At 43.4% G+C, this 26870-nt stretch overlaps 1 protein-coding gene across 1 annotated transcript in view; it reads left to right on the top strand.

Annotated features, from left to right (window-relative positions):
- The first annotated feature begins 2114 nt into the window (after positions 1–2114).
- LOC120978248 (cytochrome P450 2A13-like) overlaps positions 2115–26870 on the top strand; it is a 143415-nt gene continuing 118659 nt past the window's right edge. The window contains exons 1-3 of the mRNA XM_040406485.1: positions 2115–2354; positions 9166–9328; positions 9431–9580. Coding sequence (XP_040262419.1) covers positions 2178–2354; positions 9166–9328; positions 9431–9580 — 490 coding nt within the window. The 5' untranslated portion in view covers positions 2115–2177. The remainder of the gene's footprint in view (positions 2355–9165; positions 9329–9430; positions 9581–26870) is intronic.

Genomic DNA, 26870 nt, shown 5'->3' with positions numbered 1-26870 from the left:
GCCATCTTGCTTGAAGATCTCGGCCGAAATTCAGTGCGCATTGATGTAGTCACCACGACAGCCGGCTTTTTGATGTCATCTCAGGCTGCTCGATATTTTGCGCCAGACCTTCAAGCAAAATGGCGGCACCCGGCCCACCGCCAGCAAATGGATCAGGAAAGTATTTCATTTATTATTATTTTTTTACTTTTACATTTTTTTTTTTACTTTTTTGTATATCAGATATGAACGTGGCATCTGAAGGGTACAATGAAAGGGGAGCAGTGCAATCGCCGCTTCCTGTCATTACACCCACTACTTACAAAGAAATGCGCTTTGTGACAAGTAATTCATCACAAAGCTAATTTTTTTGTAAAATTCGGCGAAGCATCCGAATCAAATTTTTCCAAATTTCACTCATCATTACCCAGGACCTAGAGACATCACAAACACATCATGCAGTGACACGTGCATGATGCTTTCACAGGGCGGCAGGTCAGAGTTCGAGAACATGAACACAAGAGCAGGACATTTGAATATCATTCCTTCAAACCCAAAGATATGCCGATTATCTTTCTAAGGGTGGGTTCACATTAGCATTATGGATTCCGATTTTGTTTACCGCTATAACATGGTTATAATGGGAAAAAAAAGGAATCCATAAGACGGAAGTCAAAACAGAAGCCTTTAAGAGGCATTCCGTTTTGATCCTTCATAATACAAGTCTATTGGCAGCATAACAGATCCTTTATGGTTTCCATTATGTAGGAGTCCAGTCCTGCATAACGGAAACCAGGACTGATCCGCTGTGCTGCCCAGAGACTTGCATTATGACGGAATGCAAAACGGAAGCCTTTAAAAGGCATTCCGTTTTGCTTTCCATCATAATAGAAGTCTATGGGAATCATAACAAATCCATCTGGTTCCCTTTATGCAGAAAGCAAAAAACTGTCTGTCAACAACTGTTTTACGTCCTGCATAACAGGAACCAGACGGATCTGTTATAATTGCCATAGACTTCTATTATGATGGATCAAAACGGAATGCCTCTTAAAGGCTTCCATTTTGACTTCCGTCTTATGGATTCCATTATAATCATGTTATAACGGAAAACAAAAAACGGAATCCATAACACTGATGTGAGCCCACCCTAACAGAAGTAAGATAAGTTAATTTGCATTTAAATATTAATTTAAATATTTATTTCCCACAAACCCAAAGCAGAGTTGCCTGGCCTAAAATACTTCTCATGCGTACTAGGCGCTCTCCATAATGAGAACAAATACTAATCCTACAATCCCACTCTCTCTCCTGTTTGGCTGTCTCTTTCTGTGTCTCTCCATCGATTTGTCTCTCTCTGTCTCTCTTTCTCCTCAACATTCTCTTTGAACAGTTTCAGTGTAGCCCTCGTCCTTCACCTACTATGCCCCAATACAATAATAAAAGCAGCATGACATAGTTAAGTAAACTGCAATGCTTGGATGCGTTTTTTGAAATGAAGCCATATTGACTGTTCTGAAAGAAGTGTAAGCACTTGCCAACCAATAGTCAGTTTCGAGAAAATGCTCTATTTTAATTTTTTTTCCAACACAGAGGATGACCTCTGTTAACTATATAACCAGCAATAACTGTCTAACATAACACTGATGTGAGCCCACCCTAACAGAAGTAAGATAAGTTAATTTGCATTTAAATATTAATTTAAATATTTATTTCCCACAAACCCAAAGCAGAGTTGCCTGGCCTACAATACTTCTTATGCGTACAAGGCGCTCTCCATAATAAGAACAAATACTAATCCCACAATGCACTCTCTCTCCTGTTTGGCTGTCTCTTTCTCTGTGTCTCTCCCTCTCTTTGTCTCTCTCTGTCTCTCTTTCTCCTCAACATTCTCTTTGAACAGTTTCAGTGTAGCTCTCGTCTTTAACCTACTATCCACCAATACAATAATAAAAGCAGCACAGACATAGCTAAGTAAACTGCAATGCTTGGATAAGTTTTTTGAAATGAAGCCATATTGACTGTTCTGAAAAAAAGTGTAAGCACTTGCCAACCAATAGTCAGTTTGGAGAAAATGCTCTATTTTTTTTTTCAAACACAGAGGATGACCTCTGTTAACTATATAACCAGCAATCACTGTCTAACATAACACTGATGTTCTAGTGGAGCAAGCATAACATACTTTGCTGCTATCAAAGATGACTCTTACCTTGGTTGAATCCCTTCTTCTGACCCTGATTATTTCAGTACTCATCTTCTCTACATGGAATTCCTTATACCGAAGACGTAACTTGCCTCCAGGTCCAACACCATTACCCATTGTTGGAAATGTCTTCCACATTAAGAGAGGAGAGATGGTCAAATCATTGATGGAGGTTAGTTTTGAAGAGTAAGATCTGAAAAATAGATGCACTATGTAGGCTGTGATTACACCTAGACATTTTTCAGCACGTTCAATTGATTTTATCTATCAAGTAGCAGCAGCAGTCAAAAGTAATAAATTGATTTGTATGCTAACTATCTGCAACTGCAGATATCTAGGAGCAATCAAATGTGCCCTAGCTTTAAATAGTTAGTGGGCTGAAAAAGACAAGTCCATCAAGTAAAACCTAGTATATTGGCAAAGTCCAGTTCACCCATAGGAAGGTGAACCTCGCTTAAATGGCATAGATCAATTTGTCAGACAAATATAAACCACCACAGGATTCTCTTATCTGGGGCAAATACTTGTCATTTTGAAAACTATTCTTCATAACTAAGATGTTTCATAACTGTTATAAAGCTGGTTCAATTGACTTTCATTGAACTTTTCTCCAGTTCTCTGATATCTTTTATGGACTGGATTGAATATTTGAGGAACGCTCACACCAAAGATTTATGAAGAGTTGTAAAATAATTCAATTTTTTTTCTTTACAAGCCACATACATTTTAACATCAGCCTGATATTTTGTTAGCTTTTGATGAAGAAGACAGGCATTGGATACTGTAGTTCAGTTTTGTTAACTACAATCTTTTCTTTTTTAAGACTCACCCAATAGAAGTCCAACTTATAACTACAATCATAATTTCTTCTGGCAGTACATACACTCACCTAAATAATTATTAGGAACACCATACTAATACGGTGTTGGACCCCCTTTTGCCTTCAGAACTGCCTTAATTCTACGTGGCATTGGTTCAACAAGGTGCTGATAGCATTCTTTAGAAATGTTGGCCCATATTGATAGGATAGCATCTTGCAGTTGATGGAGATTTGAGGGATGCACATCCAGGGCACGAAGCTCCCGTTCCACCACATTCTAAAGATGCTCTATTGGTTTGAGATCTGGTGACTGTGGGGGCCATTTTAGTACATTGAACTCATTGTCATGCTCAAGAAACCAATTTGAAATGATTCGAGCTTTGTGACATGGTGCATTATCCTGCTGGAAGTAGCCATCAGAGGATGGATACATGTTCTCATTCTGTTTAAGCCAAATTCGGACTCTACCATTTGAATGTCTCAACAGAAATCGAGACTTATCAGACCAGGCAACATTTTTCCAGTCTTCAACAGTCCAATTTTGGTGAGCTTGTGCAAATTGTAGCCTCTTTTTCCTATTTGTAGTGGAGATGAGTGGTACCCGGTGGGGTCTTCTGCTGTTGTAGCCCATCCGCCTCAAGGTTGTGCGTGTTGTGGCTTCACAAATGCTTTGCTGCATACCTCGGTTGTAACGAGTGGTTATTTCAGTCAACGTTGCTCTTCTATCAGCTTGAATCAGTCGGCTTATTCTCCTCTGACCTCTAGCATCCACAAGGCATTTTTGCCCACAGGACTGCCGCATACTGGATGTTTTTCCCTTTTCACACCATTCTTTGTAAACCCTAGAAATGGTTGTGCGTGAAAATCCCAGTAACTGAGCAGATTGTGAAATACTCAGACCGGCCCGTCTGGCACCAACAACCATGCCACGCTCAAAATTGCTTAAATCACCTTTCTTTCCCATTCTGACATTCAGTTTGGAGTTCAGGAGATTGTCTTGACCAGGACCACACCCCTAAATGCATTGAAGCAACTGTCATGTGATTGGTTTACTAGATAATTGCATTAATGAGAAATAGAAGAGGTATTCTTAATAATTCTTTAGGTGAGTGTATAGTGGCCAGTTTATTCTGAGCACCTACTTAATATTATGTTGGTGCTTCTTTTATCCACGTCCATACATTATGTACAGCTTTTTATGGCACTTTGAGAACCTGTGACAGGACTTGATCCCTTATCTGTTGTGTATGTTCTACCCCCGTTTACCTGTACAAGTCTAGAAACTCTATTCTCAGCCCCAGCATCTAATAACAAATTACTAGCACAGTTATTACATTCTGTCCCAGTCTTTGTCCACCTTCTGACAACTTTCACAAAAGCTGCTCTTGAACAATTCGCCAGTGCAGCTTTCTAGCTTATAATCTCAAAAGTCATTTCTATGGAGATGGGCATGCTTCAGTGTGATATGTGTTGCCCATGGGATAGTATTTTTCCATGAAATTCCCCTAGCTGTCCTTCTCGGATAACGGAGAACACAAAATGAAACAGAGTCATCATTCTTCTGCTTTCCAGGGTCTGCAAGTATTCTTTAGATGTTGTTACCCCGCCAGTAGATTTAGTAGACAAAAGTCAAAAGTTTGTCTATGCCTTTCAACAGAACTGTGCCTGCCACATCTATACAATTAGAAGGATTTCACCAAAAATGCTATTTATGAGACACCAGAAGACTGTTATGACACCTTTTTTTGATTAATGGAGGGGGTGGCATATATAACTGTTTTTACTAGTTCCGCTACTATTCATATAAGAAACGTGGTGGTAAAGAATGGAATGTTCAACTAAAAAAGACTCATCTTGACATGAAGTAATGTGCCAATGTTAATAAATCTTTACTCGCACAGAGTGACGGAGGATCCAGATTAATGGCTCAGGGTACAATAGTAGACAACACCATCTGCAACAGAGCTATTTTACTGTTGGGCTTAATCACTTCTTGCAGCAATAAAACAAATAACCTGTAAATTCTTATCAGTTGCAGCACAGGATTTACTAAAGGAAAGGGCGAATCTTTATATCTTTAAAACAATGTGTATTTTTTTAAGGTAACCTTAACCTTTCATTGCACAAACAGTATAAGTTAAATATAAAGTGTAGTATTGAGCTAATCGAAGTTAAAAAAGTAGAATTTGATCCAAATTTCAGGAAAAATTAGATTCGCCACAAATCAGTATTTCTTGGTGCTTCGTGGTAGCAAATCCATTTTTCCTGAAATGGCGGTAAAAAAACAAAAACATACTCACCTCAACCATTTGTTCGTGGAGAGGCCGTCGCCGCCATCTTCATTGATGAAATTGAGCCAAATCTAGCATGCGCTGCCGTGCTGCCGTAAATACTCATCAAATGGATGAGGCGAGTTTGTATTTTTTTAACCCCTGTTTAACTCTAAAAGGCTTCAATGTGACTCTTAGATCAATCCGCGTTGAACAAGGTATCTGAAAGGTTTATTGACGGGGGGATGATGGCGGAACAATCCCCATTCCTTGTCATTACTCCCGTTACATACAAGGAAATGAAATTTGTGACAAAACAATTTTGAATTTCTTGAAAACTTTGATCATCACTAATAATGTGTAATTTGTTCACCCTAGCTTAAAAAATAAAAAAAGGAAGGAAAAGTGCACTAGCAATACTCCTAGTACACTCAAGAGAAAAAGGACAGAGCTGTATTGAACAAGATAGCTGGCTCCCAAAGCATAACATGTAAACAGAGTCACCATGCAGTAGAAAGATATATATAAGATAGAAATGTAAATAACATGAAAATAAATGCAAAGCAAACACACAATACAGTAGGTTATGTGCAGGGAACAACACAGAATAAAATCAAATGTTAAAATACTGTAAGAAGGAGATGCCGTAGGCTGCTGAACCCTGGCCAAAAATGCATAGATTCCATATGGTATTGTCCGTTAAGTGTTGTAGGTGTTATTTAGCCCTAAAATTAATTAAAAGGACCCAAATTAAATAACTGACAACCATTTTAGGAATAAAGTAGCTTTGTAATCATAGATGATAGTTCATAAATTGTATTGTATAAGCGATATGTGGCTTTGAAGGTAATCCATAGCTCACCCGCCGAAGTCAATGTCACTTGACAATATATACTAACTGTTCACAATAACAGTGTAGACACAGTTATACAGTATGTACTCACTGTTCACAGCAGCAGTATAGGCACAGGTATACAGCATATACTCACTGTTCACAGTGGTGTGGTGTAGTGTTGAGTGCGAATATTCGATTTGCGAATTTTAATCGCGAATATCGCCACTTCGAGAATTTGCAAATATTAAGAATCTAGTGCTATATATTCGTATTCGCGAATAGCGTTGATTGCGAATATTCTAATCGAGAATTTATTGCGAATTTATTATGAATATCGTCACTTAGCAACATCCCTAGCAACCAATAGAAAAGTTGCCTACCCCTTACTGTTGTTCGCAAATATTCTAATCATGAATTTTTATCGCGAATATACAACATTGCCTATTTTGCAATCAAGTAAATAATGACTGGAGATCATGAATTCTCGAATTTACGAATTTATGGCGAATATTCGGCCAAATATTAGCAAAATATCGCGTATTCAAATATTTACTATGTCGCTAGTGTGGTGTAGCGCTAGCTATTTTGTATAGAGACACTAGTGTAAAACGTGCTCGAATGGTCTGCATGCGAACTAAAAACAATAATTTGTGGAAAATACCACGTGGAATCTACTAATTTACTGCAATGGTCCAGCAGCCCACATACATAAACTCTACTGAATTTTTATATTTGATTTTATAGCATCTTCATCCCATTCATCTTTTTGTATAATCCTATTTTGTGCCTTGTTTTTCTTCCACAGTTTTCAACAATTTTGGGTTATGTTTTAAATACAAATTATTCCAGCTCCAAGAGGATATAGAATATGGTGTAATATTCTGTGATAGTATAAAGACCTGCGGTGCTATGTGCAGCAAATAGTGTGTTTTTTTTTTGGTGCATTGTTTCATCTTCCTTTTACCCCTTTCTAAAACAACATCACAGATTTAGATACGTTTAACAAAACAAATAGGAAATTTGACACAAATTAAAAATTGAGCAGGCACAATATTCTGATGCAAAATAAACCTCCACCACTTGAGGATCAGCACTGTACATGTAGAACAGACATCAACACTTCATAGATGGCGCCCGCTTGTTAGAGCAATTGGCATCACTTGTGCGTTGCGTGAAAATCGCAGCATGCTCTATATTCTGCGTTTTTCACGTAACGCAGGCCACATAGAAGTGAATGGGGTTGCGTGAAAATCGCAAGCATCCGCAAGCAAGTGCGGATGCGGTGCGATTTTCACGCATGGTTGCTAGGTGACAGTCTATTCACTGTATTATTTTCCCTTATAACATGGTTATAAGGGAAAATAATAGCATTCTGAATACAGAATCCTTAGTAGGTGATCAATTGAGGGTTAAAAAAAAATAAAAAAATTAACTCACCTTCTCCTCTTGTTCGCGTAGTTCCCCGTCTCTTCTTTACTTCTTAAAAGATTAACTACCGGCTAGGACCTGTGGTGACGTCAGATCACATGCTCCAATCACATGGTCCATCACCACGGTGATGTACCATGTGATTGGAGCATGTGATCTGACGTCACCAAAGGTCCATTAGCCCACAGCTCATCATTAAAGAAGTAAAGAAGAGACCGGGAACTACGCGAACAAGAGGAGAAGGTGAGTTATTTTTTATATATTTTTTAACCCTCAATTGATCACCTACTAAGCATTCTGTATTCAGAATGCTATTATTTTCCCATATAACCATGTTATGAGGGAAAATAATAACATCTACACAACACCTAACCCAAGCCCAAACTTCTGTTAAGAAGTTCGGGTTTGGGTACCAAACATGCGTGATTTTTCTCACGCGAGTGCAAAACGCATTACAATGTTTTGCACTCGCGCGGAAAAATCGCGGGTGTTCCCGCAACGCACCCGCACATTTTCCCGCAACGCCCGTGTGAAAGAGGCCTTACATTGCAGGGATAGCCTGGGGCCTGATTAAGGCTCCAATACCTATCACTGGTATTTTCCAATACAAAACAACTTCAAAATAAACATTTATGGTCAGCTCACCTTGGTTTCTTAGTCCCCAAACTAGAAACCTGAGGGCAAGGAGAGAATCCTGGACTGGAAACGGGCTATCCTTAGTTTTTGCTAATGCCATGATTAAGGAATAGACTTCGTAAGCCTGAAATATGTTGGCTACTAATTGCTATCAAACAATGTGTTTTTAATCATAACTTAATAAAGAAGATATGTTTTACAGAAGTACTGGAGAAGGGGATGTATTTTACTGAATAATTCTAATACAGCATTGCAGGTAGCAACACTGCATTGGAATATGCTGAATGCTGCACTCTAGAAATATTTCTGAATACAAGTGGTATTCTAATGTTTGCTTGTTATAGTCACCTAGGGTGACAAAAAAAGGAGAATTTTTTAAAAAAAAATATAAAAAATATAAAAAAATTGAAATCACGGCCTTTCCTTAAAATTAAAAAATATATATATTTTTTTAAATTGGCATTGACTTCTCTGAAAATGCCCATTCTATTAAAATAAAAAAATTCTAAATGGCCAACTCCCACAAATTTTTTTATGAAAAGTGATTAAAAAGTCATCCCAAAGTGGTATCAATAAAAAGTACAGATCTCCCCACAAAAAAGAGCCTTCACACAGCTCCAGAGATGTAAATATAAAAAAACTTAAGGGGAATAGCTTGGGAGCAGGCTATCTACTGTATTTTAATACAAAGAAGATCTTATAGGTTACCCTAGTAGAAAGTGCTTGGCTCCAAATGGGGCTTTTTTTTGGGTGGACCTTTAGGCCCATTATTGTGGCAGTAGCCACTAGCCACTGGGCGCTACTCCAGTCCTGTGGTGTCCAAGTTGGTGGTATGGATCATGCCTGGAATGAGAGTTGATACTGTGACAGAATTGTCTGGTGGATGAAGGCTCTTGTTCTGACAATGGTATTATAATGATATGAGAGAGCCTTATATAGCAATGTATAATGGATAATATGTTTTAATATTTTCACATTTTATGCTTTCCTACAGTTAAAAGAGAAATATGGCTCAATATACACTGTGTATTTTGGACATTATCCTATAGTTGTCTTGTGTGGTTACGACACTGTCAAAGAAGCACTAATTGACCGTGCAGAAGAATTCGGGGGCCGGGGAAGGCTTCCCACGTTTGATCAGTTTGTGAAAGGATATGGTAAAATTGTCTATACTCTATACTATTACTTGTTTTACACTCAGTAAAATATACCGTACACACATTGTTTTTTTTGTTTTTTTTTCTTTTTGTTTATTTAAGGGGTAGGTTTTAGCAATGGGAGTAGATGGAAGGATTTGCGCAGATTTTCCCTTACAACCCTAAGAAATTTTGGCATGGGAAAGAAATCCATTGAAGAAAGGATCCAAGAAGAAGCCCATTTTCTCATAGCAGAGATCAAATCACAAAAAGGTATTTATATACCCACTATCCAACATGACCAAATCATAGTATAGTGTAACCATTATAGACCAGCAATGCTATATGAAAAGGTAGATGCACTAAAGAGGTTGTCCGACCTTGGAGCTGACAACTAGAGATGAGCGAATCAAAAATGATTAAGTGGAATTCAATCCGAATTTCAGGAAAAATTAGATTTGCACCGAATCAGAATTTAGTCACTTTTTGTGTTAAAGAATCCCATTTGTTTCTTAAAATGGCTGCTGCACGTGTTAGGACATGGGGCAAGGAACTCTGGGAAGGTGAGATAACCCATAATGCCATGTATGCAGCCAATCAGCAGTCAGTCTGAAGAGATTCGGGGCACGAGCCCATGTGAAGCCATGCCCCCACCCCATGAAGCCACGCCCTCTTCACCACCGGGGGGTGGCTTCACAGTAGTTATTAACCCCTTTCAGCAGTCCCCTCTTCACTGAATGGGGGACTGCTGAATGGGGTTAATAACTACAGGGAAGGGCCTAGTCGTCTGGGCAACCCCACAGATCATCCATAACAGTGCCATCCACAGATCCCCCATAAGTGCTATCCACAGATCCCCCATAAGTGCCATCCACAGATCCCCCCATAAGTGCCATCCACAGATCCCCCCATAAGTGCCATCCACAGATCCCCCCATAAGTGCCATCCACAGATCCCCCATAAGTGCCATCCACAGATCCCCCCCATAAGTGCCATCCACAGATCCCCCCATAAGTGCCATCCACAGATCCCCCACAGGTGCCATCCACTTATCCCCCATAAGTGCCATCCACAGATCCCCCCATAAGTGCCAGTCACAGATCCCCCATAAGTGCCATCCACAGATCCCCCATAAGTGCCATCCACAGATCCCCCCATAAGTGCCATCCACAGATCCCCCCATAAGTGCCATCCACAGATCCCCCCATAAGTGCCATCCACAGATCCCCCCATAAGTGCCATTGCCATCCACAGATCCCCCCATAAGTGCCATCCACAGATCCCCCCATAAGTGCCATCAACAGATCCCCTCCCTGCCCAGCACCTCATCCTAGCTAATTTATTCACTTCACTTGCCTCTGTGTAATCTCGCACAGGCACACTGGCAGAGGCATCATCGAATTAGGTGCGCTGGAAGACGGCACATGCGCACTTCACTTGACGATGCCTCTGCCGGTGCGCCTGTGTGAGATTACACAGAGGCAAGTGAAGTGAATAAATTAGCTAGGAGGCGGCGCCGCAGGCTCCTGCCAGCCCCGCATTCGGGGCACTGGTCAAAACATCCGGGGCTCCAGCCCCGAATGTTTTGACCTAACGATGCCCCTGGCCTCAGCCATCTTAGATTCTGCCATTTACCAGTGTACTTAGTGCAGGGAGAGACGTCTGCAGGCGCTAGGGACAGGGAAAGGAAACATAGTAGCATAGGGAAGCACACAGCAGCTCTCACCTTCCCCTCCACCAACCGAACACGGATGACGCACCTGGATGCGTTACAATAAGTCATGAAAAGTAAAAAATATCCAGCTCGAGGATGATGAAAAATTTTAGCTTTATTGCGGTATAAAATCGTTGACATACAGGACAAGTTCAGTAACGCGTTTCAGACCATAAAAAAATAGCAGTCCTTCCTCATGACACATCGAACTTCTGAGAAAACCGCACCTTATGGGCTGTTCACACAGCTGACCATGCAATCAATCGGTCACATGATCATGGAAAACAGCACACATGGTCAGATGTGTTTGATTGCGCCATCTGTGCTGTTTACCAAGATCATGTGGCTGATTGATTGCATGGTCAGTAGTGATGATCGTGCATGCTCGGCCGAGTATCGGTTTGGTTCGAGCATCACTATGCTCGGCAGATCCGAGCGCTCGGCCGAGTACCACATGTGCTCGAGTGCCATGCTCGAGTCTCCTCCCCGCACGTTTGGCGCCTTCTAAGCAGCCTCTAAACATTCTGGTAAGTATTGCCATCACTGTAATGCCATTAGCCATGTTTTCTACTGGCATTTTAGTGATTGGCTGGCCGGAACACGTTATCGGGTGCAACATAGCACCCCGTCACGCGGGTTCGGCTCATTGCGAGTCAGGGAGAGCTGCTGTTAGGAAGGGTCAGACAGTGTAGGGAGATTGGGATGGCAAATCACTTTCTTTATCAAGACGTTTCAAAGACCCAAAAGTCCTTTTAAGGACTACTGTGTGTTGGCAGCAATTTAAAGTGCAGATTTGCACTTATTTTTGTTTTAAATTTCAAAAAAAATTGCTTTATTGGCTATCTTAATAGAAGGTGTCTGCAGTGACTTCAGACATCTGTGCAATACCTTCTGTGTATCAGGGGCATAGATAGGAAGAATATCAGTGAAAACAGCACCCAGTTTTTTTGTCTGCGGCAGAAACCGTTTATCGCAGCGCATTGCTTTTCTATAACGTCTGAGTGCTTCAATCCCATATATTAGGAAAAAGTGAAAATCAATATACACTGCTCAAAAAATTAAAGGGAACACAAAAATAACACATCCTACATCTGAGTTAATTAAATATTCTTCTGAAATACTTTGTTCTTTACATAGTTGAATGTGCTGACAACAAAATCACACAAAAATAAAAAGATGGAAATCAAATTTTTCAACCCATGGAGGTCTGGATTTCGAGTCACACTAAAAAATTTGAGTGGAAAAACACACTACAGGCTGATCCAACTTTGATGTAATGTCCTTAAAACAAGTCAAAATGAGGCTCAGTAGTGTGTGTGGCCTCCACGTGCCTGTATGACCTCCCTACAACGCCTGTGCATGATCCTGATGAGGTGGCGGACGGTCTCCTGAGGGATCTCCTCCCATACCTGGACTAAAGCATCTGCCAACTCCTGGACAGTCTGTGGTGCAACGTGACGTTGGTGGATAGAGCGAGACATGATGTCCCAGATGTGCTCAATTGGATTCAGGTCTGGGGAACGGGCGGGCCAGTCCATAGCATCAATGCCTTTGTCTTGCAGGAACTGCTGACACACTCCAGTCACATGAGGTCTAGCATTGTCTTGCATTAGGAGGAACCCAGGGCCAACCGCACCAGCATATGGTCTCACAAGGGGTCTGAGGATCTCATCTCGGTACCTAATGGCAGTCAGGCTACCTCTGGCGAGCACATGGAGGGCTGTGCGGCCCTCCAAAGAAATGCCACCCCACACCATTAATGACCCAATGCCAAACCGGTCATGCTGGTGGATGTTGCAGGCAGCAGAACATTCTCCACGGCGTCTCCAGACTCTGTCACGTCTGTCACATGTGCTCAGTGTGAACCTGCTTTCATCTGTGAAGAGCACAGGGCGCCAGTGGCGAATTTGCCAATCTTGGTGTTCTCTGGCAAATGCCAAACGTCCTGCACGGTGTTGGGCTGTAAGCACAACCCCCACCTGTGTACGTCGGGCCCCCATATCACCCTCATGGAGTCTGTTTCTGACCGTTTGAGCAGACACATGCACATTTGTGGCCTGCTGGAGGTCATTTTGCTGGCTCTGGCAGTGCTCCTCCTGTTCCTCCTCGCACAAAGGCAAAGGTAGCGGTCCTGCTGCTGGGTTGTTGCCCTCCTACGGCCTCCTCCACGTCTCCTGATGTACTGGCCTGTCTCCTGGTAGCGCCTCTATGCTCTGGACACTACGCTGACAGACACAGCAAACCTTCTTGCCACAGCTCGATGGATAAGCTGTACTACCTGAGCCACTTGTGTGGGTTGTAGACTCCGTCTCATGCTACCACTAGAGTGAAAGCACCGCCAGCATTCAAAAGTGACCAAATTATCAACCAGGAAGCATAGGAACTGAGAAGTGGTCTGTGGTCACCACCTGCAGAACCACTCCTTTATTGGGGGTGTCTTGCTAATTGCCTATAATTTCCACCTGTTGTCTATCCCATTTGCACAACAGCATGTGAAATTGATTGTCACTCAGTGTTTCTTCCTAAGTGTGATTGACTTGGAGTTACATTGTGTTGTTTAAGTGTTCCCTTTATTTTTTTGAGCAGTGTATATACAAATTTCACTGAATCTGCACACAGTTTTGTTGTCTGCGGTAGAAACCGTTTATCGCAACGCACTGCATTTCCATACCATCTGAGTGTTCAATCCCATATATTGGGAAAAAGTGAAAATCAATATATATACAAATTTCACTGAATCTGCACACAGTTTTGTTGTCTGTGGTAGAAACCATTTATCGCAGCTCATTGCATTTCCATACTATCTGAGTGCTTCAATCCCATATATTGGGAAAAAGTGAAAACCAATATATATTCAAATTTCACTGAATCTGCACACAGTTTTGTTGTCTGCGGTAGAAAGTGTTTATCACAGCGCACTGCATTTCTATACCATCTGAGTGTTCAATCCCATATATTGGTAAAAAGTGAAAATCAATATATACACAAATTTCACTGAATCTGCACACAGTTTTGTTGTCTGTGGTAGAAACCATTTATCGCAGCGCATTGCATTTCTATACCATCTGAGTGTTCAATCCCATATATTGGGAATAAGTGAAAATCAATATATACACAAATTTCACTGAATCTGCACACAGTTTTGTTGTCTGCTGTACAAACCGTTTATTTCAGCGCATTGCATTTATATAAAATCTGAGTGCTTTAATCCCATATATTGGGAAAAAGCGAAAATCAATATATATACAAATTTCACTGAATCTGCACACAGTTTTGTTGTCTGCGGTAGAAACCGTTTATCGCAGCGCATTGCATTTCTATACCATCTGAGTGTTCAATCCCATATATTAGGAAAAAGTGAAAATCAATATATACACAAATTTCACTGAATCTGCACACAGTTTTGTTGTCTGCGGTAGAAACCGTTTATCACAGCGCATTGCATTTCTATACCATCTGAGTGCTTTAATCCCATATATTGGGAAAAAGTGAAAATCAATATATTTACAAATTTCACTGAATCTGCACACAGTTTTGTTGGCTGCGGTATAAACTGTTTATCGCAGCGGATTGCATTTCTATACCGTCTGAGTGCTTCAATCATATACAGTCCTGATCAAAAGTTTAAGACCACTTGAAAAATGGCAAAAAATCCTATTTTACATTGTTGGATCTTAACAAGGTTCCAAGTAGAGCTTTAACATGCAACAAGAAGAAATGAGAGTGAGACAAAACATTTTTTGAGCATTCAATTATTTGAAAATAACGATTAAACTGAAACAGGCTGTTTTTCAGCTGATCAAAATTTTAGGACCACATGCCTTTAAAAGGCCAAATCTGTTCAAAGATGTGGATTCATTGTCATTTTCTGTCAGGTAGTCACACGTTGTGATGGCAAAGGCAAAAAAACTCTCCCTTTTTGAACATGGTCGAGTTGTTGAACCGCATAAGCAGACTGCTGAGGTGGGACGCAGTAAGACAGTCATTTGGAATTTCTTCAATGATCCTGAGGGTTATGGAACAAAAAAGTCAAGTGGAAGACCCAAAAAAAATTCACCAGCACTGAGCCGGAGGATACAATTGGCTGTCCGTCAAGACACTGCACGATCCTCGACCCAAATTAAGGCCCTTACTGGTGCTGACTGCAGCCCCATAAGCATCAGACGGCATCTGAGACTGAAGGGCTTCAAAAACAAAAAAGGTCTTCAAAGACCTCGTCTCCTTGAACGCCACAGAACTGCTCGTTTGGACTTTGCAAGAGAGCGCCAAACATGGGACATTCAAAGGTGGAAGAAAGTTTTATTCTCTGATGAGAATTTTTTTTACCTTGATGGTCCTGATGGTTTCCGTTACTGGTATGACAATCAGATCCCACCTGAGATGTTTTCTACGCGCCACAGTGGATGGGGCACCATAGTGGTCTGGGGTGCTTTTTCCTTCAGTGGAACAATGGAGCTTCAGGAAGTGCAGGGGCGTCAAACAGCCGCTGGCTATGTCCAGATGTTGTAGAGAGCATTCCTCATGACTGAGGGCCCTCGTCTGTGTGGTAAAGACTGGGTTTTTCAACAGGACAACGCTACAGTACACAATGCCCGCAGGACAAGGAGCTTCTTCCAGGAGAATAACATCACTCTTTTGGCCCATCCTGCGTGTTCCCCTGATCTAAATCCAATTGAGAACCTTTGGGGATGGATGGCAAGGGAAGTTTACAAAAATGGACAACAGTTCCAGACAGTAGATGCCCTTCGTGCATGCCAAAACAAATGTTTGAAGTGATCAACAATAACGGCGGAGCTACTCATTACTGAGTTCATGTTTGGAAGTTGGATTTCTGTTTTGGGGGGGTTAAGGTTTTTTTTGGAGGTGTGGTCCTAAACTTTTGATAAGCTGAAAAACAGCCTGTTTTAGTTTATTTGTTGTTTTCATTAAATTGAATGCTCAAAAAATGTTTTGTCTCACTCCCATTTCTTCTTGTTGCATGTTGAAGCTCTACTTGGAACCTTGTTAGGATCCAGCCATGCTAAATATGATTTTTTGCCATTTTTCAAGTGGTCTTAAACTTTGGATCAGGACTGTATATTGGGAAAAAGTGAAAATCAATATATATATATACAAATTTCACTTACCACAGTCATTTGATTGCAAGCGCAAATACCCACCCACGCACAGGCCATAGCACTTAATTGCCAACTTTCAAAATTACTGGCCCTTGAAATGTTGTCATATAGGCTTGTGGACACTGAGGCCTTCCGCAGCCTGATGTAGGCCGCGGTCCCTCGGTACGCAGTCCCCAGCCGCCACTATTTTTCACAGTGTGCCGTGCCTGTCTTACACCAGCATGTGTCCCAGAACATCACCCGTGCCCTGACTAACGCAATTACTGGGAAGGTCCACTTAACCACGGACACATGGACAAGTGCTGGTGGCCAGGGACACTACATTTCCCTGACCACACACTGGGTGAATGTGGTGGAGGCCGGGAGTGAGTCGTACCCTGTGATGGCACAGGTGCTACCCATGCCCAGGATTGCGGGCCCTACGTCCATCAGGGTCTCCGCAAGCAGCTATGTTACTGGCTCCAACCCCCACTTCTCCTCCTCTTCTGCCTCATCCTCCTCCACTTCCACCTCCAGCCGCCATCAGAAATCAGTCGCTAGCTGGAAGCAGTGTAGCACTGCTGTCGGTAAGCGTCAACAGGCCGTGCTGAAGCAGATCTGCTTAGGGGACAAGCAGCACAGCAGAGCTTTGGCAGGGTATAAGGGACCAGACCGAGCTTCTCCACTTAACCTACAACCAGGCATGGTTGTGTCTGACAATGGCCGTAACTTGGTGGCGTCTTTGGAGCTCGGCAACCTGATAAACATCCCATGCCTAGCCCACGTCTTAAACTTAGTGGTTCAGCGGTTTATCAAAACATACCCCAATTTGCCAGAGCTAATAGTGAAGGCACGCCGCGTGTGTGCCCATTTCCTCAAGTCATCCACAGCTTCTGCCGGCCTGTCAACGCTGCAGCAGCACTTATGGCTTCCAGCTCACCGACTGTTGTGCGACGTGAGCACGTGCTGGAACTCTACGTTCTATATGTTGGCCAGGCTTTGTGAGCAGCAGAGGGCAGTTGTGGAATACCAGCTGCAACATGGTCGTCGCCTTTCAAGTCAACTGCCACTATTCACAAGTGAGGAGTGGGCATTGATGTCAGACCTGTGTGAGGTTTTAAAAAAACTTTGAAGAATCCACATAATGCTATTATCAGCGTAACCATTCCACTGCTTTGTCTACTCAAACGATCGCTGCTCACAATTAAGGACGACGCTCTGAATTTGGAAGACGAGGAACTGGGGGAGGACATCTCACAGGGTGATACCCAGACCACCCACAATTCGTCTTCTCAGCACGAATTGGACCGTGAAGAGGAGGAGGAGGAGGAGATGGAGACTGTTGCGTCTGCTACTGAGGCTAGTACCCATGGAACTTTAATTCCATCTGTTCAGCGTGGATGGGCCTAAGAGGAGGAGGAGGAAATGGAGAGTCATCCTGATGTCGACATGTTGCCTGTTGGTACTCTGGCGGCACACATGGCTGAATTCATGTTAGGCTGCCTTACCCATGACCCTCACGTTATACGCATTTTAGATAACACGGATTACTAAGTGTTCACCCTTCTCGAACCCCGTTACAAAGAAAACTTCTCATCTCTCATTCCTGTGGTGGAGAGGACGAGTAAAATGGTGCAATACCAGAAGGTACTTGTTGAGAGATTGCTCCGGAATTTTCCATCTGACAACGCTAGCGGCAGAGTCCGTACTTCATAGAAACATATAATGTGTCAGCAAATAAGAACCATTTGGCCCATCTAGTCTGCCCAATATACTGAATACTATGAATGGCCCTTGGCACTATCTTATATGAAGGATGGCCTTATGCCTATCCCATGCATGCTTAAACTCCTTCACTGTATTTGCAGCTACCACTTCTGCAGAAAGGCTATTCCATGCATCCACTACTCTCTCAGTAAAGTAATACTTCCTGATATTACTTTTAAACCGTTGCCCCTCTAATTTAAAACTATGTCCTCTTGTAGCAGTTCTTCTTCTTTTCTTTTTTTTCTTCTTTCTTCCTTAGGCAACCGGGGAAGGGAGACAATGGGAACACACATCAGTTCCAACAAAGGCAGGGCAACACTCTCCAAGGCATGGGACACTTTCATGACACCCCGCCAGCGACCTCACCCTGAAGCACGGCCTAGTGGTACAAGGAGGGAAAAGTTTTGGAAAATGCTGAAGGAATACATAGCAGACCGTGTCAGCGTCCTAAATGATCCCTCAGTGCCTTACAACTAGTGGGTGTCCAAGCTGGACACGTTTCACGAACTTGCTCTCTACGCCTTGGAGGTGTTGGCCTGCCCTGCCGCAAGCATTTTGTCTGGGCGTGTATTTAGTGCTGCTGGTGGCATTATAACTGATAGGCGTATCCACTTGTCCACTGGCAATGCTGACAGGTTGACTCAGTTAAAAATAAACAAGGCCTGGATTGCCCCTGACTTCTCCACTCCACCAGAGGAACGCTGAGCTAATTAGGAACAAACACGCAAATTAAATGTATGCTTTACAATGTACTCAATCTCCAAAATTCAGATGCACCCTTTTCACCTCCAAAAAAGGGTATATGTTTGAATCTTGCTTACTCATCCTCCTACTCCTCCTGTTCCATACAGTATATATGCCCTCACTACAATGTTTAATACGGTCTGCTCAGCTGTAGGTCCTCACTCCAATGTTTCATACGGTCTGCTCAGCTGTAGGCCCTTACTCCACTGTTTCATACGGTCTGCTCAGCTGTAGGCCCTCACTATAATGTTTCATATGGTCTGCTCAGCTGTAGGCCCCCCTCACCTCCAATGTTTCATACGGTATGCTCAGCTGTAGGCCCTCACTACAATGTTTTATGGGGTTCGCTCACCTGTAGGCCCTCACCTCCAATGTTTTATTCGGTCTGCTCAGCTCTAGGCCCTCACCTCCAATGTTTCATACGGTCTGCTCAGCTGTAGGCCTTCACTCCAAAGTTTTATATGGTTTGCTCAGCTGTAGGCCCTCACCTCCAATGTTTCATACGGTCTGCTCAGCTGTAGGCCCTCACTACAATGTTTTATGGGGTTCGCTCACCTGTAGGCCCTCACCTCCAATGTTTCATACGGTATGCTCAGCTGTAGGCCCTCACTACAATGTTTTATGGGGTTCGCTCACCTGTAGGCCCTCACCTCCAATGTTTTATTCGGTCTGCTCAGCTCTAGGCCCTCACCTCCAATGTTTCATACGGTCTGCTCAGCTGTAGGCCCTCCCTACAATGTTTCATACGGTATTCTCAGCTGTAGGCCCTCACTCCAAAGTTTTATATGGTTTGCTCAGCTGTAGGCCCTCACTCCAAAGTTTTATATGGTTTGCTCAGCTGTAGGCCCTCACTACAATGTTTCATACGGTCTGCTCAGCTGTAGGCCCTCACTACAATGTTTTATGGGGTTCACTCACCTGTAGGCCCTCATCTCCAATGTTTCATACGGTCTGCTCAGCTGTAGGCCCTCACTACAATGTTTTATGGGGTTCGCTCACCTGTAGGCCCTCACCCCCAATGTTTCATACGGTCTGATCAACTGTAGGCCCTCACTCCAAAGTTTCATACGGTATGCTCAGCTGTAGGCCCTCACCTCCAATGTTTCATATGGTCTGCTCAGCTGTAGGCCCTCACTACAATGTTTCATATGGTCTGCTCAGCTGTAGGCCCTCACTACAATGTTTCATATGGTCTGCTCAGCTGTAGGCCCTCAACTCCAATGTTTCATACGGTCTGCTCAGCTGTAGGCCCTCACTACAATGTTTCATACGGTATGCTCAGCTGTAGGCCCTCACTACAATGTTTCATACGGTCTGCTGAGCTGTAGGCCCTCACTCCAATGTTTCATACGGTCTGCTCAACTGTAGGCCCTCACCTCCAATGTTTCATACGGTCTGCTCAGCTGTAGGCCCTCACTACATTTTTTTATGGGGTTCGCTAACCTGTAGGCCCTCACCTCCATGTTTCATACGGTCTGCTCAGCTGTAGGCCTTCTCTCCAATGTTTCATAAGGTATGCTCAGCTGTAGGCCCTCACTACAATGTTTCATACGGTCTGCTTAGCTGTAGGCCCTCACCTCCAATGTTCCATATGATCCGCTCAGCTGTAGGCCCTCACTCTAATGTTTCATACGGTATGCTCATCTGTAGGCCCTCACTACAAAGTTTCATACGGTATGCTCAGCTGTAGGCCCTTACTACAATGTTTCATACAGTCTACTCAGCTGTAGGCTCTCACCTCCAAAGTTTTATGTGGTTCGCTCACCTGTAGGTGTCACGGGTGGTGTTGCAGAAAACTGGAACTTATAAATAAACATCCGACTAGTTAGATCCCAAACTAAGGAGCATATGGGTGAGCCCTATAAAACCCCTAGAGCTCTCCCTGACTGCTATGCACATGCAAAGGTCTGTATGGTAGACGATTGCATGCCCACGTACCAAATACTGTGTGACACCTGAAAACCCTATAATAGTGAGGGGACACGACCACCGGCTCCCTGCACTTAATACGGACGGAGTCAGGGTCACCTAGAATCAAGCCAGAAAGGAAACACGAATAAAGGAAAAAGACTTATCTGAGGAATCAGCAGTAGCAGCCTCCAGCAGTGAACAACTCATCCAGGAAGTAGTATAAACCGCAAAGTGAGGCAGTATGGGAGGGAATATAAAGGGAGACAATTAGTGTAAATAGGTGACAGCTGGGAGAAGGAAAGATGACAAAGTGAACCAAAACAAAGAACGTCATGCAAGAGGTAGAGAAGAACGTTTAACAGACCTTCCCACAGAACTGGCGGTGACAGTACCCCTCCCTCTATGGGTGGACTCCGGACACTCAGAGCCCACCTTCTCAGGATGAGACCTATGGAAAGCCCTGATGAGACGATTGGCCTTAATGTCCGCCACTGGGACCCACATCCTCTACTCAGGACCATACCCCTCCCAATGAACGAGGTACTGGAGAGAACCGCAGCTAATGCAAGAATCCACAATCCTAGAGACCTGAAATTCAAGATTACCATCAACAACAATCGGAGGAGGAGGCAAATAGGGACCTGTGAAAAACATTATGGATCTTCCAAGTCTGAGGAAGATCAAGACGGAAGGCAACAGGATTGATGGCGGAAAAGATCTTGTAAGGCCCAATAAACTTAGGACCCAACTTCCAGGAGGGAACGTTCAGTTTGATATTCTTTGTAGACAACCACACCAGATCACCCACATTCAGGTCTGGATCAGGTACACGTCTCTTATCCGCCACACACTTATATCTTTCTCTCATCCTCTTCAGATTACCCTGAATCTTTTGCCAAATAAATGAAAAGACGAGGAAAATCTCTCCTCATCAGGTAAACCAGAAGACCCCTCTCCAGATAATGTCCCAAACTGCGGATGAAACCCATATGCACCAAAAAATGGTGACTTATCAGAGGACTCCTGGTGACGGTTATTTAAAGCAAACTCAGCAAGGGACAAAAAAGAACACCAATCCTCCTGATTCTCTGCCACAAAACAGCGCAGATATGTCTCCAGATTCTGATTGACGCGTTCGGTCTGACCATTCGACTGCGGGTGAAAAGCAGAAGAGAACAACAACTGAACCCCCAAGCGAGAACAGAAGGCCTTCCAGAATCTGGAAACAAATTGCGTGCCCCTATTAGAAACGATGTCTGAAGGAATGCCATGCAATTTAACAATGTGATCAACAAACGCTTGCGCCAGCGTCTTAGCATTGGGTAACCCAGGAAAGGGAAAGAAATGCGCCATTTTGCTAAAACGGTCCACTACTACCAGAATCACAGTCTTCCCTGAGGAACAAGGCAGGTCCGTAATGAAGTCCATGGACAGATGCGTCCAAGGACGGGAAGGAATGGGTAACGGGAGGAGAGAACCCGATGGCCGTGAATGAGGGACCTTGGCACGAGCGCAGGTCTCGCAGGCTGCCACAAAACGCTCAACCATCTTACGAAGAGCCGGATACCAGAATCTCCGAGCAATGAGATCCACTGTGGCTCTACTCCCGCGGTGCCCAGCAAGGACAGTATCGTGGTGCTCCTTAAAAACCTTGTGTCGTAAAGAGAGAGGCACAAACAACCACGCAGGGGGACAAAGATCAGGAGCCTCTGCCTGGGCTGCCTGTACCTCTGCCTTCAAATCAGGATAAAGAGCAAAGACAACCACCCCTTCAGCCAAAATGGGATGCTTGGCCGATTCCAAGTAGGCCAGATTCTTATGGTCTGTAAACACGGTAATAGGGTGTCTGGCTCCCTCTAACCAATGGCGCCATTCCTCAAAAGCTAATTTGATGGCCAACAACTCCCTATCTCCCACATCGTAATTTCTCTCTGCAGAGGAGAGTTTCCTTGAGAAAAAGGCACACGGTTGCCATTTGATAGGAGAGGGACCCTGGGATAAGACCGCACCCACACCCACCTCAGAAGCATCCACCTCAACACTAAAAGGTAGAGAGACATCAGGTTGTACCAAAATGGGAGCGGAAGCAAAACTCTCTTGATACTAGAAAAGGCTTTAAGCGCATCTACCGACCACAAAGAAAAATCAACCCCCTTTTTAGTCATATCAGTGAGTGGCTTAACAACAGAGGAATAATTCAAAATGAACTTTCTGTAATAATTGGCAAAACCCCAAAACTGCATCAGCGCCTTCTGATTCTCAGGAAGCTCCCAATCAAGCACCGCGCTGACCTTCTCAGGGTCCATGCGGAAACCAGAAGCGGAGAGAAGAAAACCAAGAAATTGAATCTCCGGAACCGCAAACACACATTTTTCCAGTTTAGCTTACAATTTATTCTCCCGCAGAATTAGCAAGAGGTGGTCTTGTTGAGTCCTGAAAACAGGAGAAAAAATCAAAATGTCATCTAGATGCACCAGTACAAATTTCCCCATTAAATGATAAAAAATGCTGTTCACAAAATGTTGGAAGACGGCCGGAGCATTAATCAAACCAAAGGGCATAACCAAATTCTCGAAATGACCCTCAGGGGTATTGAAGGCCGTCTTCCATTCGTCCCCTTCTCTGACCCTGACTAGGTTGTATGCCCCTCTTGAATCCCAACTTAGAAAAAACCTTAGCCCCAACAATCTGTTTAAACAGGTCCGGGATCAGAGGAAGCAAATATGGGTCACAAATCGTGATACGGTTCAGCTCCCTGAAATCCAGACAAGGTCTTAAAGAACCATCTTTTTTCTTAACAAAAAAAAAACAGCAGCAACAGGTGACTTCGAGGGTCGGATGTGTCCCTTTCTCAGGCTCTCAGAGATATAAGTATGCATAGCAACTCTTTCAGGTTGGGAGAGATTTTATAAACGTGATTTTGGCAGCTTGGCGCGTGTAATGAGATTAATAGGGCAGTCGTACTCCCGGTGAGGGGGCAACTCCTGGACACCACTCTCGGAAAACACATCCAAAAATTCAGAGAGAAAAGATGGCACAGTCTTGGTAGAAACCTCTGAAAGAGACGCCGGGAGGCAATTCTCTCTGCAAAACTCACTCCAACCATTTATTTGCCTTGCTTGCCAATCATTGGTGGGGTTATGTTTAGTGAGCCAGGGTAGCCCCAACACTAGAGGAGTAGGTAATCCGCTTAAGACGAAACATGACATATCCTCAACATGAGCGTCACCCACAGTCAAACGGATATTGTGAACTATGCCCTTTAACGATCTTTGAGAAAGTGGAGCTGAATCGATAGCAAAAACAGGTATATCCTTTTCCAAAGTGCATACCTGGAAACCATGCGTTATTGCAAATTGATTATCAATGAGATTGACAGCTGCTCCACTATCTACAAAAATCTCACAATGTTCTTGCTGTCTAGCGCCACCCTGGCAGGTAGGAGAAAACGGGAACTAAAAGTAAACGGCAAACCTTAAATTTCCGCAACAACCTTGCCAATAGTAGCAAATGGAAGGTTTTTAGAGGGTTTTTTTCTTTTTGTTTTTCTTTTATTACCCTCAGAAAACTCCCTGAATCTCCTCAAGGGGCAAACATTAGCCAAATGATTTATACCCCCACAACAGAAACAAACTCTCCTCTGAGAGCTGAATTCTCTACAATCAAAGGCAAGCAAACCCAGCTGCATGGCTTCCTCCTCAGAGGGGATTGAGAGAGACTGAGACCCCTGCGCACTGAAAGAGACAGCCCCACTGTCCTTGGACTGAATATGACAGGAAAAAGTAGTCTCCTCTTTCTCTCTAAGACGCCTGTCAATACGAACAGCTAGAGAGTCGAGACATGGCAGATTCTAACGAGACTGGTTTCTCATGAAAAGCAAATGCATCTTTCAATCTTTCCAAAAGACCATGGCAAAATTGACTTCGGAGTGCAGCATCATTCCAACCAGTATCAGCTGCCCTTTTCCGAAATTCAGAACAATATATCTCTGCGGACTGTTTACCCTGGCATAAAAGACTCCGTTTAGATTCAGCCAGAGCAATACGATCCAGGTCATCATATATCTGCCCCAGGGCTACAAAAAATTCATCCACCGATCAGAGGGGCCGTGCCCCCACCGGCAGCGAAAAGGCCCAAGACTGAGCGTTATACCTCAGCAGCGAGATCCCCATCCTCTGCTCCTCATCACCAGATGAATGGGGAAGTAGGCGAAAATGGAGTTTGCAAGCCTCTCTAAAGTGAACAAAATTCTCGCTACCCTAGAACGTATCCGGAAGCGAGATCTTAGGCTCGGAACAAACTCCATGAACGCCAGCAGAACCGGTCACCTGAAACTGAGACATAGTTTTACGGAGATCTGCTACCTCCATCGAAAGACCTTGCATGCGGTCAATCAGGGCTGAAACCGGATCCATGCTTAAGACGGTTATGGCAGTTTATAATGTCACGGGTGGTGTTGCAGAAAGCTGGAACTTATAAATAAACATCCGACTGGCTTTATCCCAAACTAAGGAGCATATGGGTGAGCCCTATAAAACCCCTAGAGCTCTCCCTGACTGCTATGCCCATGCAAAGGTCTTTATAGCAGACGATTGCATGCCCACGTACCTAATACTGTGTGACACCTGAAAACCCTATAATAGTGAGGGGACACGACCACCGGCTCCCTGCACTTAATACGGACGGAGTCAGGGTCACCTAGAATCAAGCCAGCAAGGAAACACAAATAAAGGAAAAACACTTATCTGAGGAATCAGCAGTAGCAGCATCCAGCAGTGAACAACTCATCCAGGAAGAAGTATAAACCGCAAAGTGAGGCAGTATGGGAGGGAATATAAAGGGAGACAATTAGTGTAAATAGGTGACAGCTGGGAGAAGGAAAGGAGATGACAAAGTGAAACCAAAACAAAGAACGTCATGCAAGAGGTAGAGAAGAACGTCGAACAGACCTTCTCACAGGATGGCGGTGACAGCTCAGCTGTAGGCCCTCACTACAATGTTTTATGGAGTTCGCTCACCTGTAGGCCCTCACCTCCAATGTTTCATATGGTCTGCTCAGCTGTAGGCCCTCACCTACAATTTTTTGGGGGGTCAGCTGGTATATTATTTTCTATGTTTTAGACTTGGAAGGAAACATCATTTGGTTTCCTTCAGTGGTGAATCTTTCATGCATGTGTTCCTTACAGGATTCAGTTTTTTTATATAGTGGCACAGGGGTTAAAAAATTTTTTTTTAAATATGTCAGGCTTGACTCCATTTTCTCCTCTCTCCTTTGCAGATGCCTTTTCAGGAGATATTAGACCCTTTCACATTTGGGGCCTGGAGGAATTACAATTATTATTTTTTTTTTATTGTATGTGCCACTTTCCCTAGATCTTTTTTTGGGGTAGACAATAGAATTCCAAGATAGTCAGATAGCTGCTTGCAATTGTGGTACAGTTCCATAATGTAAAGATGCAACAAATGCTGACCGCCATTCCCTGCGCTAACTCTGCTATGTGACGTTCTCTGGAACACAAAGGAACATTAAAATTAGAAATTGGTCATTCTTTCTTGGTAGCCTGTGCTGACCCGGTCAATTAACTTCTTAGGTGTTTAGATCAGCAGGCCCTTGCTCCTAATGTTTTTGAGGGTCACCAGCAGGCCATCAATGATCATTTTTAAAGGGTGTGTATGATGCCCTCCTTTATGTGTAATAAAGGGTGCATTGTAGTGCCAGTTTCTTGTAATTTGTGGCAGCCCTTTCAATTAGTGCATAGGCTTTATGAGTGTAGGAGTCCCACTACCTGAACAATTGTAGCACCATGTGAATGAGACCCTCCTTTATGTGATATACAGGCTGTGTCTCTTCTTCCTTGTAATTTTTGGCAGCACTTACACTGCACATGCAATTGAATCTACAGGAAAGAATGTTTCCTAGTAAAAAGGATTTTCTTTTTGTGGGGGTGGGGTTTTGGGCGTATATTCGTCAGTCTGTAAAAGTGGCGTGCAACTCGGACAACATGGTTCCCAGCAGCAACATTGGTGTCCAAGCTGCATCTAGACATGGTCCCCCTGCTGTTCCTGATCAATTTCAGAGGTGTTTCCATCACTTTCAGACCTTTGCCCACCTAGGCTGCAAAAAAGTGTCACACATGTGGTATCGCCGTATTTAGGAGAAGTTGGGCAATGTGTTTTGGGGTGTCTTTTTACATATACTCATGCTGGGTGAGAGAAATATCTCGGCAAAAGACAACTTTTCCCATTTTTTTATACAAAGTTGGCTTTGACCAAGATATTTATCTCACTCAGCATGGGTATATGTAAAATGACACCCCAAAACACATTGGCC

The sequence above is a fragment of the Bufo bufo genome, chromosome 8, assembly GCF_905171765.1.
Source record: "Bufo bufo chromosome 8, aBufBuf1.1, whole genome shotgun sequence".
Taxonomy (NCBI): domain Eukaryota; kingdom Metazoa; phylum Chordata; class Amphibia; order Anura; family Bufonidae; genus Bufo; species Bufo bufo.
This window is presented reverse-complemented; position numbering and strand designations above follow the sequence as displayed.